Source organism: Sycon ciliatum, chromosome 10, assembly GCF_964019385.1.
Source record: "Sycon ciliatum chromosome 10, ocSycCili1.1, whole genome shotgun sequence".
Taxonomy (NCBI): Eukaryota; Metazoa; Porifera; class Calcarea; order Leucosolenida; family Sycettidae; genus Sycon; species Sycon ciliatum.
The window spans coordinates 21,730,086-21,747,376 of record NC_088652.1 but is presented as its reverse complement, the minus strand read 5'-3'; the positions used below and the strand labels follow the sequence as shown (position 1 = coordinate 21,747,376).

At 48.0% G+C, this 17,291-nt stretch overlaps 1 protein-coding gene across 1 annotated transcript; it reads right to left on the bottom strand.

The window, feature by feature from the left end:
* Nucleotides 1-376: 376 nt before the first annotated feature.
* On the bottom strand, nt 377-15,675 carry LOC135826032 (uncharacterized). Its single transcript, XM_065338667.1, has 11 exons — nt 15,177-15,675; nt 10,957-11,011; nt 9,740-9,892; nt 8,822-8,892; nt 7,972-8,069; nt 7,303-7,381; nt 6,002-6,129; nt 5,081-5,109; nt 4,441-4,488; nt 3,891-4,013; nt 377-2,395 (listed from the first exon to the last, which is right to left on the bottom strand). The coding sequence occupies exons 1-11, from the start codon at nt 15,269-15,271 to the stop codon at nt 2,252-2,254; spliced, it is 1,023 nt and encodes a 340-aa protein (XP_065194739.1). The 5' UTR covers nt 15,272-15,675; the 3' UTR covers nt 377-2,251.
* Between the last annotated feature and the right edge of the window lie 1,616 nt (nt 15,676-17,291).

Genomic DNA, 17,291 nt, shown 5'->3' with positions numbered 1-17,291 from the left:
AAACCACACGGAGCACATCGGAATAGGACGGTCAAGACAGTTACCTATGCACACCCTACGCTTGCTGGGGTAACCAGTATAGCCAGCACGCTGCATCGATAAAAGCAGACACTAGATGAACTGGTACCTTGAAGTGAAATTGGAGTTACAGTTACATGGACTTTACCAACCAGCCTCGGTAACTGAGTACTAGGAACCCAGGGCCAACTGCCATACCAACAACCCCTGCCATGAAAGCTCCATAGTAACGGCACACTGGATTGTGGAACCGAAACTAGTCCAACTTCCAAATGCCTCGGCAAGAAGGTAGCCTTCCGTCATGTTGCCACACACACACACACAGAGCGCATGCACAGTGGCACAAACGACAAGATAATCATTCAACAGTAGATATCGACCATCGACGAAGAACAAGGAGACGTACAAGCTAAAATCTGGACGAGGACGGCACTGGAAATATTCTGAAAATGCGCATCATTAGTATAAAAAAAAACCCTGACACATAGCAGAGATTTCAGTAAAATGGCAGTAACACGATGTTCACTCCGAACACCTCCGAGGCAAGTTGGCCAATGCATTAGGAGTGTTAAGACAGCCGAAGGTTAAAAAAATAATAAAAAAGGCACAGAGAGAGAGGTAAGAAGAACTCAACTTCAGGGTAGAAGAACTACATGACATTGTACATGGAAATAAGAATTCAACTGAAGACGGCACAGAGAGAAGAGCCATTGCACGAAAATATGCGCAGAACCACCAGCAAATACTGAGAAGCTCGAAAGAGATAAGATTCGGTGTGCAACAAAAAAGAAGAAAAAGATGGTTGCTTCAACAGATGTCAATATAAATGAGTGGATTGTTGATGGCATGGAATGAGCAAGTACGTTATCAGAAATTAGCCGCGCTAGCAGCGGTTTGGGGCCAGCGAAAACGAAATCAAGAGGCTGTCAGAGAAACGAGGACATGGAACACGGACATTAGAAAGTCGCCCACATGATTATATTGATGAGTCCAGTCGAGAGAGTGGACGAGAGTCATGCACGGCAGCACCACCACCGTCAGCCTGCAACGCCTGCCAAAAGGGGCTCGAGCAGCGTTAGCAGATCGAGAATAAATAGAGGATAGGAAGAGGAGAGCTGCTCCAGCCGGCAGTGGCGGCCGGGCGGCATTAAACGGGGTTAGAATCATTACACAAAACATATCAACAGCAGCAGCAACACACGCCTGTTGCCTAGCCAACAACGGACTGCATCGCACATGCGCATGCACGTCAGGAAGCAGAGCATCAACATAAATGTTACGAAAAGCAACTCTTGGCGAGATGGATGCAGGAAAGAAGTCAGGAACGGATAGTCAGAAGTTAGTAAGCCATTCCTGAGAGAAAGACGCGCACAACACAGTGCACCGGGGAAGATATCTGTACAGTATCCGACCAAAACACGCCAGGGTCCAAACAACGCCGGAAGGCAAGAATCATACACAGAGCATCGGCGAGAAAACCACCAGGCTCGCAGCAGACTATTCTGTAAAACTGGTGGCAGCGATGCAACAGGCGAGCAACTCAACTCCGAGGACTGGAAACGGTAATTGCGACGACGACGACCAATGGGAAGCAGTACATCATGAGCAAAAAAATGTGTGCAAAAGTGAAATGTAATATCCGATGACGAAGGCCATGGTGGCCTGGAGCGCAAGAGTTAAAGACGGATGTCACATACAGCAGCCAACCGACCACTCCGACCAGCGGAGGATAGGCACATGCATTAAACTGATACGGCTTGACGGACACGAACAAGAACAACTTCTTCTTTTCCACAACAACAATAACAACAACGATGACGACGACGACAACAACGATGACGACAACAAACCACACTTGCAGATGAAGATGGGCCGATGATTGAAGACAACATGAGAGTAGAGACCGGACTGGCAGAGAACCTCACAGCGGTGATTCTGAGAACGGCAACTGCACTGACGAACAGAGAGCGAGTTAAATCCACAGAAGAGAGAGAGAGAGAGAGAGAGAGAGAGAGAGAGAGAGACGGAGAAGCGACGATAACTCTGGATAAACGGTGCCAAGGGAGCACGGACAAGTCAGTTTGTCCACCGGACATGGTTAAAAACAATTGAAAAGCATAAAACAAGCTCCTCTCTTGCCAGCATCACCATACAGCAGTGATGCGCATACAAAGATGATGCTGGCTGGACACAGCGGGATAGCAACAGCAAGCTAGGTTCATTACCCGGATTGTCAGCGACCGGCAACCGGTGATTGGAAGCTTGGTGGGAATTGCGTGAATGAGCCGTTTGGCGGCGGAGTGTTGTTGTGCAGTAGACCACGCGTCTCATCAGTCGGGGTGCTACCAGGCAAAGCAGACACACTGCCATAATAGTCCTGCAAGTAAAACAACAATAGCAACAACAACGAGAGAATAACATATTTCAAACAACACCACCAGGAGCAGCAGCAGCAACACCATCACCACCAGCAACAGCAGCAGCAACACCAACACCAACAGCAGCAGCAGCAGCAACAGCAGCAGCAGCAGCAACAGCAGCAGCAGCAGCAACAGCAGCAGCAGTAACAGCAGCAACAGTAACAGCAGCAGCAACAGTAACAGCCGCAGCAACAGCAACAACAGCAGTAGCAACAGCAGCAGCAGTAGCAACAGCAGCAGCAGTAGCAACAGCAGCAGCAGTAGCAACAGCAGCAATAGAAGCAGCAACACCAACAGCAGCAGCAACAGCAGCAGTAGCAACAGCAGCAGCAACAACAATAGCAGCAGCAACAGCAACAAACATAACAAACAAGTACGATATGGGCTATCAACGCAAAGCCGTGTGCGTCAGGCAACAGGAAATCTACGGGGTTTCCTAGAACAGATGGGGTAGTAGGACACTGCAGTGTGTGTGCTTGAAACACGGCACATCTGTTCAGGACAGTGCTAACTAAACCAAACAGGGCACATCTGTTTAGGACAGTGCTAACTAAGCCAGCTTGCAGCAGCTCCTAGAGAGCTGCTGCAGATGATCACATGACTGTACACGGTGCTTATGCTGACTGCAACTCTACTCAACCACTGCATCAATGGCCCCTATTATGGGTGACATGATGATGATGTAGGCCAGGTTGGATCCACCGTCCACAAGGCATACTATTATACACTTTCCACACAAATGCATTTACATGACCTAGATGAGAGAGAGAGAGCAAGAGAGAGACAGAGAGACAGACAGACAGAGAGAGAGAGAGAGAGAGAGAGAGAGAGAGAGAGAGAGAGAGAGAGAGAGAGAGAGAGAGAGAGAAAGAGAGACAGACAGACAGACAGAAAGAGAGAGAGAGAGAGAGAGAGAGAGAGAGAGAGAGAGAGAGAGAGAGAGAGAGAGAGAGAGAGAGAGAGAGGGGGAGGGAGAGAGAGATAGAGAGAAAGAGAGAGAGAAAGAGAGAGAGAGAGAGAGAGAGAGAGAGAGAGAGAGGAGAGAGAGAGAAAGAGAGAGAGAGAGAGAGAGAGAGACTGATAGCCTTGCCACAAAAAAAGAACAAATACAAGAATAGAACAGTCCCTTGTGCCAAAGTGCTCATACACAGTAGGGCTGCTCAATGAAATCCCATCACACAAGTCAATGCCACGTCGGGCGCCATGCAGCTCCAGACCTGTCAACACTGGTCTGTGCAGCGGTGCAGAGCGCACACTTGACTACTCATGTCATCGGATTTTATCGAGCAGCACAGTACATGTACCTATAGATTTTTTCTTTTTTTTCCCTACAAAATCCACAATCTCCAGACACTGGGGTGAATAATGGAGTGTGGTGGTGGAGCCCATTAAGCTCCGCCGACCAGAGGTCTCGGCTTCATAGCTCCATGGACGCACAGACAAGACTCTTACGTTGACAGGGCGATAGGGCACATCAACATGTGGCTCCTCATGGTCAGTTGACATCTCCCTGGTCTTCTCCGGCACTTTGAAAACGAATATCATGGCCCAGATAGGAAGAAGGTAGCGGAAGATCTGATCATGAATAGGTAACACACAAACCAACAAAGAATGCTTGCTTGCCGGGAGACCAGGACCCATTCAAAACAAGGAAGCAACAAACTTCGTTCTCTTCGTTTTCGCCACAAAGCAAAGATGACAAATTTATGAGCCAGTGTTTAGTCCAGCATTCGCAGCCAGGGGCAGGTGGAACACGCTAGCATAGGATAGGATTATGAAATCCGGTCGGAGGTCAAGCGGCACCAGCGCACTGGCCATACAGCCATGAGTAGCACTGAGTACGCATATGATCAACACGTGCACTGCATGCAAACATTCTATACGCACTGAAGGCGCCGCCCCCCGCGTCATTCAACCGGATTTCCATGTCCACGACATTAGCATGTGCACGCATGCTCCTACAGACAGACAAACACACATATAATATACGCACGCAACTTACCCGGACAATTATGTAGCGGGCAGTATCACCGCCACCCAATTGCTCTCCCTAAAAATAAAGACAAACACACAAGCACAAAACAGTAGTGAAGAGCGACAGCAAGAACAGCAGCAACTACACCAAAAGCAACAGAAATAGCAACAGCAACCAAGATGATCACAGATGTTCAAATACATCTTTTTAGGAGATGGGTACAGTAGGAGCAAATTGCATGAAAAGAATAGATACAGTTGCTAGGAACTTGCTGCTAACAGTTCAGGACCAATTGTGTAACCCTGCAATTGCTGCACATCTAGTTTACGGATTTTTGAATATCATGATCGCGAGGGATGCACTTGTGTGCAAAGAGTGCTCAGCACGCCGTGGAAGCAGAGCGTAGAACACTCAAACAGTGCGGGGCAGGAAGGCTCTGTGGTCGTAACACAGAGCGAGTTTCATGCACAACCATGCAAATATCTGTTTGACTGTGAATAGCATGGTCGCACTGATCTTGGCAAAACCTTCACAACAATACAGGCTGTGCCCAGCATTTCTATCTGCATTCGCCACCTTTTTCATTGGGGAGATCTGCCTGTTTGGTTTGCGAATTAAAATAAACACAACAACAAAAGGATTTTTAAAAACGCCGTGAGCATCTTACCAGTATTCTCTCACAGTCAGTGTTAGGATCTGTAATGATAGCAGACAACACAATGCACGCACACACATACACACACACATACACACACACACATACACACAAGAACACGTGAACATGCATACACAGCAGCCATCACCATGAAGATCATCAGTAGGCCAGCGTAGAGCAATGAGAAAAGCCTGCAAGGAGAAACTACACGACGGAATATACTGTAAAACATGTAATTTTAGGTGCATTAAAATTTCGGTGCCAGGGACCTGCCAGGTTTCAGGTGTAATCTAGAATTAGGTGACCAGCGTTTCCTTCACATACAGTGCATACTCTAGTGCCTTTTAGGTGTAATTTCAATTTAGGTGCCTGGTTTCTCTACCGAAATCACCGAAATTAAAGTTACACCGAAAATTACATGCTTTACAGTACATGTATATGGTTGCGGAAAGGAGTTTTCTGCATTATCCCAAGATGTGCATACACAGGATATTAAAGCTGCAATGCTCCAAACCAATGCAGCTGGAACTAATGACGCGATTTCTGTACTCACGACAATCGGTGTTAATATACACGACTGTCAGGGGAGTCAGAAGTCAACAGAGAGCAAACGTGCCTGGTTGCTGACAGCCCAACGGAGAGGAGGAAAAGACAGCATGGGGTGGTACTGGAAATCAACACCAACAGCAGTCTAATAAGCAGCAAAGGCGCTACCAGTTTCAGCATCCTAGCATAACTAGCTGTGCACGGTGAAATCCAACCTGAAATGCATGTTTGGCACCCACAACTTGCACGGCCCTTGAAGCCCTGGAAGCGATACGAATGCTGCTTGACAAACACATGTACAAGTACAGTGATGTAATCGTACCTGGTCCAGCGTGTTATGCAGTTTTGCACTTTGGGTTGGATTTCAGTGAGCACAACTGAACTTACTTGTCAGAGCAAAGACATCCACTGTGACCGCACAGATACTGGATGCAAAGAACGCCGTGATCATGGCCCACAGACCCATCTTCTGCGATCGTCGGCTACTGGAGGACATGCGGATGGAGTTGATTTTTCTAACAGGACAAGGCACACAGTGATAACAAATGGTGTTAGGTCTACACGATAAACAGAGCAACAGCAGTGACCGGCTGCAATGAGTAGCAGCAGTGAGCAGCAGCAGCAACAGCAGCAGTAGCAACAGCATCAGCAGCAGCAACAGCAGCAGCAACCAGCACCAACACCAGCAGCAGAAGCAGCAGTGACCAGTGACCAGCAGCAACAGCAACAGCAGCAGCAACCAGCAGCAACAATAGCAGCAGTGACCAGTGAGCAGCAACAGCAACAGCAGCAGCAGCAGCAACAGCAGCAGCAGCAGCACCAGCAGCAGTACATGGCAAGAGGGAGATAGTACATACAGATGGGCATGATACCGTACGGTATCGATCACATGCATGTACATGTTTCTCGCACAGTAAATGTTACTGGAGCAGGTCCTGGCAATACTACGACCCGAGGCCAGGCAAGCATCACCTGTAACCACCAGCAGCAGCAGCAGCCATATCACAAGGTGACTGCAAGTGACAACACCAACAACACCAGCAGCACCAGCAGCAGCACCACCACCACCACCAGCACCAACAACGCTTCATTTGCCACACCCCACTAACACCTCCACTAAGAACAGCACCGCCCAAACTCTTAAGCGGCATTAGCAGCATCGTGGCGACCACCAGAACCACTAACATCACCAACATCACTAACACCAGCAGCACCACTCTGGAGTGGCAGTAGCAGCAGCACCAACCTGGAGTGGCAGTAGCAGCAGCACTAACCTGGAGTGGCAGTAGCAGCAGCACTAACCTGGAGTGGCAGTAGCAGCAGCACTAACCTGGAGTGGCAGTAGCAGCAGCACTAACCTGGAGTGGCAGTAGCAGCAGCACTAACCTGGAGTGGCAATAGCAGCAGCACCACCCTGGAGTGGCAGTAGCAGTAGCAGCAGCACCCTGGAGTGGCAGTAGCAGCAGCACCCTGGAGTGGTAGCAGCAGCACCACCCTGGAGTGGCAGTAGCAGCAGCAACCTGGAGTGGCAGTAGCAGCAGCACCTTGGAGTGGCAGTAGCAGCAGCACCACCCTGCAGCGCCAGTAGCAGCAGCACTACCAGCCTGCAACGACAGTAGCAGCAACACCGCCGCCACCACCACCAGCAGCCTGCAGCGCCAGTAGCAGTGAGAGCAGGTCCAGCTTACCGTGTGATTTGAACACCAGCCAATAGGAAGACAAGGCTGAGTGCTATCTCTCCTGAAGCAAACTGTATCCAAGAGATGTCTGCAAATGCAAATGCACGAGCAACAACACCACACAAAGGATTTACACACCAAGTAGACAAAATATCTGATCAACAAGCACTATGGTATGGTATGGCGTGGTAATCTTTATTTACTTTATCAAGCAAACAAGGAATGGTGCCTTCCCACCGACCAAGGGCTACTTCTCACAGAATGATCAAAACTATACAGACATGATTACAGTACTGTCAGGCGCCGAAGAACTGCGGAGTCCGGGTTCTAGCCTAGCCCGTTCTTATTTCTAGCGAACACAGCAGTTTCGTTCTTATTCGATGGTACAGTCTTACATGTACATTTATGCAGAGTTATACGTCTGAGTGTAGATTATAGTGTAGATTATGGTTTCCGTTCTTATGTGCAAATAATCCAGCCCACACCGTTCTTTAAAAAAAATGGTGAAATTCTAGCCTGGCGGTTCTTCGGCGCCCAACAGTACTGCATGAGGATATTCATAAGTTACAGTCGCCCGTGCCGTCTCGCTAAATGCTACAACTTCCTGGGCTGTACTGCACTGTGTGCGGACTGGTGGTGGAAGTTGGAACAGTACGAGAGTCCCAGTCAGCCGCTTACCATAGCACTCGCTGTGATCCGGCGCCGTGGTGGACAGTGCATAGATCAGGGCGGCGATGAAATACAGAAAGATCAGACCAAGTACTGGCACAAACACCCTACAGCAGAGAGATGGCAGCAACAACACAAACAGCAACTTTCACGAGAGGAAAGACACCGTCGATCCAATGTTTATAAATAATAGGTTTACAATCATTACTTTATCGGCACAAGCACAGAGCAGTTACAACAATGGCAAATGAAATCCAGCTGCTTGGATGACACCTAACTACACCATAGCTTGGTGGTAGAGCATCGCTGGTCATGAGCGAGGGTCCCTGGTTTCGAGTCCTGGTGGTGACAGGCAATTTTTCCTTCAGACTTTCCCATTTGCATCTTTCCCTGAAACCAATGAAATCCAGCCCAATAAGAATAACAGCCCTGGAACTGCATAACCTTAACACTATGTACACAAGCGGGCTTTCAGCAAGCATACCGTAAAAGTCCGTAAATAAGTACGTATTTACTTTCGAATTTAGTGACCACACCCGTACTAACTTTCGGGCGGGTACTGACTTTCGGGCACGAACTAACTTTCGGACCTGACTTGGGTGTAGTGGAGAAGTCATTTTCATGTCGATGTACATACTATGTGCTGCATGTGCGCACCGTACCGGTACTCATTTCGGGCAGTATGTTTATCGGGCTTGACTTGACTTCAACAGACAGATCCAAAAGAATGAAGGGGGTATTTTTTTCGGGCACGTACGTATTTACGGACTTTTACGGTATTGAATATTCCTGAGCCACTACCAACTCAGGGCTGGTCAAAAATTGCACGACAGGAACAGAGGCACAGAAGAATACCCACCAGATGAATGTTTTCTCGTGTCTCAGTTGATGGGCAGCCAGTGAACAGTAAAAATATACAACTGTCAGAGCCTGAAGTGAACATACAAACAGACGGACCGCGCACAAACACGCACACGCACACACACACAGGCGAGCACACACAGGCAAGAACGCACACATAGGCACATTGACTGAGCACACCAACGACTAACGTCTGAAGGCTTGCAGCACACACATCCATGAAGATGATAGGGCAGTCAACAAGTACATGTAGGGAGGTTTCGCTCTACGGAATTACGTATGAAAATAACGTATGAACTGCACGGAATTTTCATACGTAAAAATCAGAGCTGCTGGGTTTCACTCTACGTGATTTCTCCACGACTGCTTACATGCGTTGTTACTGTGGAGACGCGTTGGCTGCATGCGCCCACCGCATGCACCATGAACCGAAACTGCGTTTTCAATGATATTTTGCACGTGGTGTACGGTGTGTGCACCTTGTTTTTCGCGCGGCTTGAATGTTGCCATGGACAAATGCGAAAAAATATTTCAAAAAGTCCTACGGAGGACCCAACGTAGGAAAGAGCTTTCCTACGGAAATCCGTAGAGAGATTTACGTATGAAAGTTGCCCTCGCTCCCCGGCGCGTACGACATACGGATTTTCATACGTAATTACGTAGAGAGAAACCTCCCTATTGAAGGGAAAGAAGAAAGAATGTAAAATAAAACTTAAAACAAAAGGAGGAGGAGGAGGAGGAGGAGGAGGAGGAGGAGGAGGAGGAGGAGGAGGAAGAGGATGAGGAGGAGGATGAGGAGGATGAGGAGGAGGATGAGGAGGAGGATGAGGAGGAGGAGGAGAGAGAGACACACACACACACACACGGCACAAGCTGCACAACATGAGCTCACTCTTGTAAAAAGGGTGAGACCTACCTGTACTGATTTGAGAAAGAGTGCGACGAATGCAAGTTCAATCTTGGCCACTAGTATCCAGTGAATAAAAAGAAGAATGCACTCCAAGCCGGCGGCGTAGAAGATCAAGTACTGATGCCAGAGAGAGTGGCGACGATAGTGGAAGAAAAATAGCTGCAAAATAAAAACACAGAGAAATTGCACCAGAGAGGATAGGATGGTTACTCAGTGAGTGCGTTTGATTACGCCCGCGAATCGATTCATGAATCCATTCGTGAATCGCCCCTGGCTATTCACACCACCGCATGTGAATAGAGTGCATGGATTCCGAATCGATTCCAGGGCTCATGACATGAAATCGAACGGCGAGACTCCATTCATGAATCGATTCAAGTGCGTAATCGAACGCACTCAATGCAACACGATACAAGGATTGGCCAGTTTTCCGCCACAGATCTCGGAATGGCACCTAGGAATGAAACATGGCTGCAGCCTTTTCGCGAGGCAATTTGTCCCATAGTTGGCAGGTGGCAGCAGCTCCGGTACACTTGCGATGTGTGCGTTGTCCAGCACGGCAAGATCATTGAGCAGAACTGTAAAACTCAGATGTTCAAGAAAATTGCAGTATGCATGCAGTATGCATGCGGACTGCTGACGTCAAAATACATTAGCACCAAGAGTACATAAACCAGAGTGTGCAACTCAATACGATTTCGGGAAAGCAAATTCGTCACTTTCACCATTACTGAGGAGTCATGAAGACCGTAATCCTCGCCTGCAGTATTGCATTGCATCAGCAAAATCTGACACATCTTCTTTACTAATGTCAAAACCGATATAAAGGACGAACCACGCCTTCCGGAACTCAAACGCAAAGTTTAAGTCTAAATTCATATTCTAGACAGCACACAGCACACAACACACAGTGCACAGCACACAGCACACAGTGCACAGCACACAGTGCACAGTACAGAGCAGACAGTACACAGCAGACAGCACAAAGCACACAGCACGCAACAGACAGCACACAACAGCACAACACACAACAGACAGCACACAGCACAACACAGCACAACACAGCACAACACACAGTGCACAACAGAAAGTACACAGCAGACAACAGACAGTACACAGCACAACACAGCACAACACACAGTGCACAACAGAAAGTACACAGCAGACAACAGACAGTACACAGCACACAACACACAGTACACAGCAGGCAGCAGACAGCTTACCTTGTAAAACACTAGCAGTAAGGTGATGATGGCGAGTGCTGTCACTGTGGAATGTCTGCAAACACACACACATACACACACACATCAACAGTAACGCATACACACACACACACACACACACACACACACACACACACACACACACACAAGTTTCACGAAAGGTCAACAAGGAGCCGGTTGTCGTAAGTCTCAGCGGTCACCAACGCTCACGTAACCCTGACTTATGCATACAGACAGAAACTGACACACCATGGACACGTGTCCTTAAAAAAAGCTGTCAGTGCCACTGCGCATACTACAGGTGTGCCCAGCATGCCGTGCCAGTACTTTACGCAATGTTGACAACGGGCACGGAAAATACATGTACACTCGAACGTCTCTTATCCGGGCGCCGTGGGACCGGGCACTGCCCGTATCTCAGATCTGCCCGTATCTCAGGGCAGCTCATCTAATCATGTATCATAATCATCTTTTTGATGAAGTTTCTTTGGCAGCTATTGCTCGTGTTCAGGATAAACAAGAATCCACTGATGGAAATGTGTGGATTACACAGGTTGACAGTGACAAATGAACACTTGCGCATACGGAAAAAGTTCAAAAACCCTAAATCGAAGCAACTTTGCCATAGAATCTCAAGCTGAAGGTGCCCGGTAGAGAGACGTGCCCGTATCTGAGGCGTCCGGATAAGAGACGTTTGAGTGTATTGCAGTTTCTCTCACCAGTAACGGAAGTTTCATCATCCTGGGTTCTTCGCAAAGCTGAGAATCCCCTCTGGCGATTTGTAGAGCCCAGTGGTCCCCCGTAGGCGCAAGAAAACGACATACAAGTACTTTGAAAGCCGCTCCATCACTTCATGGGATCTATGTACCTGGTGCGCTTTAGCCGTACACACTGGGATACCAGATCAGCATACAAGGTCATGGACCAGAATAATCATTATAAGGTCATGAACCATGTACACTCGGACGCCTCTTATCCGGGCACCTTGGGACTGGGCACTGCCCGTATCTCAGGATAACTCATCTACAGTTGTGGCAAGTGAAATCCGACACTTGGCATAATGGACTGCACCACGCAGTCTGCAGCCCTTGCAGCCCTGCGTACATACAGTACATGTGTTACATACAACTTTATCTGTCTGATGACAAAACTCGTACTCATCACAGTCAAGGTTCAAAAGGTGCTGGCAAAAATGAATGGGAATTAGATACCAGTACTCCTTATGTGTACTATGTTTGTGAACTGTGAGTAGAGAGGTTCTGCAAAACGAAAATGTGTACAAACTTTCGCTCTACGTCACGAAGTGAGAAACTTCGCACGAACTTTCGTCACTTTGGACGTGAAACTTGCAGGGAACGCGAAATGAACTTTCGTAGGAAGTTTCGTGAGATTGGGTCATGTCGTACGTGCACTTGGCGCGTGCAAACTACGAAAATGTGCAGAACACAAAGTTCGTGCGAAAATTCGTACACACTTTCGCAAGGCCTGTCGCGAAACTTCGTTCGAACTTTCGTTGTGCAGAACCTAGTACCTCTCTAGTATCTACGCTGTGACCTTTTGATCTGTTTGGGATGCATACGGCTCTATAGTACAAATTTGGTGCAGTGCATTACATCATTGATGTCCATTTGTGGCGCTGTCCCCTATGGCAAGTGTCGGATTTCACTTGCCACAACTGTACTATGATACTATGATACATTGTATCATATCATTCGTTGAAGAAGTTTATTTGGCAACCATTGCACATGTTAAAGGGGAAGTTAAGGCAAAAATTAAAATTTCACCAGTTGTAGTCTTCGGGGTGCTGAGTCGAATGGTCTTGGTCCGAGAACGCTGAGACGCTCCCTTCCTACTTGAATCCCAATCGAACTCGCGCACTTCCACCGAAACTGGGTGACTGCGCCCTACGAGATGGGGATTTGTATGTAAAATGTCACTAAAAGCGCCATTTCGTTCTTATAAAAGCACGGATGACCGCGATTGGCCCATATGTTGTAGTCTTTTGGACGCTGAGTCGACTGGTTTTGGTCCGAAAAGGCTGCGATGCAGCGTTCTTCCTTTATTCCCAATCGAACATGGTTGAACAATCGGTCACGTGCTCCTGGGTGCCCAAATCACCTGGTCACCACGCCAGCAGGCGACAACTTTCACACCAAGGTTCAACTGGAGTGACAGGACTGCACCCAAAAAAGGTCAAACAGGCTAGTAAGTTGTACCCTGCAGGCACGGTGACCAGGTGACTGGCGTACGCAGGAGCACGTGACCGCTTGTTCAACCATGTTCGATTGGGAATAAAGGAGGAACGCTGCATCGCAGCCTTTTTGGACCAAAACCAATCGACTCAGCGTCCAAAAGACTACAACATATGGGCCAATCGCGGTCATCCATGCTTTTATAAGAACGAAATGGCGCTTTTAGTGACATTTTGCATACAAATCCCCATCTAGTAGGGCGCAGTCACCCAGTTTCGGTGGAAGTGCGCGAGTTCGATTGGGATTCAAGTAGGAAGGGAGCGTCTCAGCTTCCTCGGACCACAACCATTCGACTCAGCACCCCGAAGACTACAACTGGTGAAATTTTAATTTTTGCCTTAACTTCCCCTTTAAGGATACCAAAATGATCGATCGATAACGTGTGGATTACACAGGTTGATAGTGACAAAATAAACAGTTGTGCATACAAAAAAAGTTCAAACCCCCAAATTCGAAGCATTTTGCCATAGGAACCCAAGCTGAAGGTGCCCGGTAGAGAGACGTGCCCGGATCTGAGGCGTCCGGATAGGACACGTTTGAGTGTACAGTCATCCTCGCAAAATGTACTACAGCTGGCTGTGCGTTTGATTGGTACAACCTAGCACAGGATTCACCAGAACAGCACATTTGGTTGGGACTGCAACTGTTCTGGACAAAGTACTCTCACTCGAAGGAACACTACTGCGGTCTTTGGCCCATTCGTGTGATACTCACAGTGCCTTAGGACATGCAATGCTAGGTGTAGTAAAATTTCGGTGTCAGGGACCTGCCAGGTTTCAGGTGTAATGTAGAATTAGGTGACCAGCGTTCCCTTCACACACAGTATATACTCTAGTGCCTTTTAGGTGTCATCTAAATTTAGGCGCCTGGTTGCTCTACGGACATTATCGAAATTTAAGTTATGCGGGCACAAGCTATGCAAAGCGTGTCCACTTCACCCGTAGTTTTCGTGCTGCTCCTTTGAATCAAAATTTGTCTTGGCGTCATTCTTCGTGGCTCCCTTCGCTCTTTTCGACAGTGTTTGTGCGGGAACGGACACGAACATTTACTTTACTTTTAGTGTTTCTCATGATCATAAAATACAGACTTCAGTCCTGCAAAAGAAACACCTTTTGTTTTAGCGGCACATTTGGTGGCAGCACGCAATGCTTTACTAAAAAAAAACATTTCAAACAGTTTGCATCCACCACAGTGTTGTTCGGAGAACTTTCAACTAGCGTTACTTCAGACTTTTCCAGTTTGCACCTGTCCCTCAAGCAAATGAAAACTTTCAACTTTCAACTTTCTACACAATTTCGTGAACGTACATGCATGAGCCTGGAACGTGTGCAGCTATGCCCAGGTAACTGCACACGCCAGCACTTGGCGTGTACATGTACAGTCGACTAGTCGTGCACATACACAACAACATGTAGAACGGGAATAGGAATTGATTTCCGCAAAACAAGAACGTGACAGAAGTGCATGACTGACCCACCCGGAGTACGACATGTACACATACGGATCCACGGAGCAAGGGGGAGCCTCGTATGTCTGCACAAGTCTCCAAATCAAGCGCCCAGTACAGTGTTCGGTAGTACGGTTATGATTGTACTTTGTAGTCAGGTGTGGGGCGAGGAAATCATTGCTTCCAGTCTACCCTGCACGTACATGCACCTGTCTCATGACACGAAAAACTTTGTAATTAATTGATAGCATTTACAATCTCAAACGTAAAAATGCCAACACCTGTCTCCAGGAAATACATGCAGAGAAAGCAGTTCAGGTGCTCGTCCATGTTCACATTTGATACAACAGGCGAAAAAAGCAACACGAGACGACCAGATACTAGTAGGAAAGCATGCATTCCGAATAAAAATAAAACTCGCATCATTTTCAGGACTAAACGAAGAAAGCAATGAAACAATCGAGAAAACACACATCCTCAAGATAATACACAATACAAATCCGCAGCGAAATTCAACGCACCTTAGACAGAACGTGGCATTCAGCGGGGAGTAGCATGCCCAGCTTGCAGCTGACAGGTTACCGAACTCAGTGGTGTTCATAACGATGGGCTCCATCCTCCTCCCGGCTTCGAGTACGTGAGAGGGGGAGAAACTAACAAAAGTTTGTATTCCGGAGATGACTCAGCGCGTGGCCAGCCCTCACATCTTGTGATGGTAAACTTGCCAGGTATGGATGGGGAAATGAGGCAGAGAAGTAGCCAGGTCGACTATTCTGAGGACACAAAATTCCTTCCGCCAACCAAGGCAGTCAAACAGCAAAATTAAATTCAAATGAAAAGGCCGAAAGAGATGACAAGCCAGTGAAACAAGATCGAAAGGGTGAAGTGTTCTTGCACAGACCAAGAGTACATAACCCCCATGTACTCTTGCACAGACCAATCAGTCACCTCACAATTCGTACTTCAGCCCAGCACCGTTTCGGCTCACGGTCACGTCTTTTCAAGCATGTTCGGAAAGGCGAGTGACCAAGCTAGGTACGGGGGCCCCGGGCCGTTGTGCACTCCACACGTGTGTGCTCCTCGTACCTGTGCTGAGTGTAGCTGTTGTTGAGTGTTGACGTCAGAGGCTATGATGATTCGCAAAATGGGAAGCCAAACCTCCGCGAACAAACATAGAAAGGCATAAAATAGGAAAAAACAGACAAGAACAATCCTTTTTTTCAGATACAACGCGGTTTCAGTATTCTACCAGATTTATTCAATCACCAAAAACGTCATGCGTACATGATAATGATGTCATCCAGTGTACAACAGTCCTTGTTTTCATGGAAACCAAAAATGGCTTCGGGAAGTGGGCATAAAAAGCAGGGACTCCCTAGGCCCTGATAAAAAGTAATCAATATTGATGATTATTTTATATTTCAAATTGCTGTAATAACCATAACTCAGGCCAGCTTTGTTGTTCAGGAGATCAGACTCAGCGATTGCTTGCTGGGCAACATAATATTGCTCTTTGAAGATATCCACGTCCTTCCTTGTTGTCGTGCACACCAATCTAGGATCTTTGCTTGCAGGCCAGAACATGAATACCTTGTTGGTTCGATCAGCTCGGCATGGCTGTTTGGCTCGAGCTGCTCGTGTCTGGTTGGCGTGCTCGCCACAGCAACGACAGACAAGGCATAGCAGTGACACTGTCAGCTGTACGGCACTGGACGTACCCCTGCTAAATCCCCTTCCTCCTGCCACGCTCGTGGTGTCTGGTGGAACGTTGCTCTCGCAGAAAGTGCAGGAATTTTTCAGCAGTTGCGAGAATGGCGTCCTGGGAACGAGCGAGGCGGACTTACCAAACTTTGTACGCCTGGTCAATCTGCTGATCGATTCGTTGAAGTGCACAGTGGAGAAGGAGCCGGAGAGGGACGAGATGATCGAGTCTCTGCTGAAAATCCTCTGCTCAATGGACAGTGTTGCGCTGCACCCTGACTTCTTGGGTTTGTTGGATGACCCAGTACTACTAAGTGAACTACGCTCGGCAGACAAAGAAGCTTTGAGCAATTTAGCAGTAAAGGTGTGGGATCACGTGCTGAAAACTTCAACTATCGAGCATGTCCTCATTGCCGCTACTCTCCTGTTAGAGATACATGGGCGAGTGCCAACTGAAATAATCGCCATCATCAACATGCCGGGATTCTCTAAAGTTGTCGACAGCCTGCAGCCGATCGAGCCGGTGACGGTGAAAACAAACATCTTTCTCCTGGCTGGTATGCAGCGTATCTCTCGATCGCTGCTGAGTCCCAAGGTCGTCCACGACATCATGGCTAATCTCAGTGCACAGCTCATAAAGGTACCCATGCCCAAGGACGACAAGACTATCGTACAGCTTGCGGCCATCTCCAGATCCATAACACACCTGGGGTACTTTCACGAAGAGTTTCTCTTGGCGTACGCCATCTTCTTTCTGCACATGGCCCGCTCCCAGGAGAAGTTTGTAAGGCCGTTTGTGTCGCTGACCATGGTGGCCAACCTGGCGTACTCACTGAGCCATGCCGGCATTCCTAGCCTGGCACTGCTGGAGGAGATGCAGGAATACATCAAGCCGCAGCTGTTCCGCACCGTGCAGCCCGAGCTGCTGCTGCATC

Bases quoted from the DNA above. Each gene is read 5' to 3' on its own strand.
- LOC135826032 (XM_065338667.1), bottom strand. From the start codon at position 15,271: ATGGAGCCCATCGTTATGAACACCACTGAGTTCGGTAACCTGTCAGCT. The intron at 11,012-15,176 runs GTGCGTTGAATT...GTGTGTTTGCAG, and splicing joins AATGCCACGTTCTGTCTAAG to ACATTCCACAGTGACAGCAC. The intron at 9,893-10,956 runs GTAAGCTGTCTG...TTTATTTTGCAG, and splicing joins TACTGCTAGTGTTTTACAAG to CTATTTTTCTTCCACTATCG.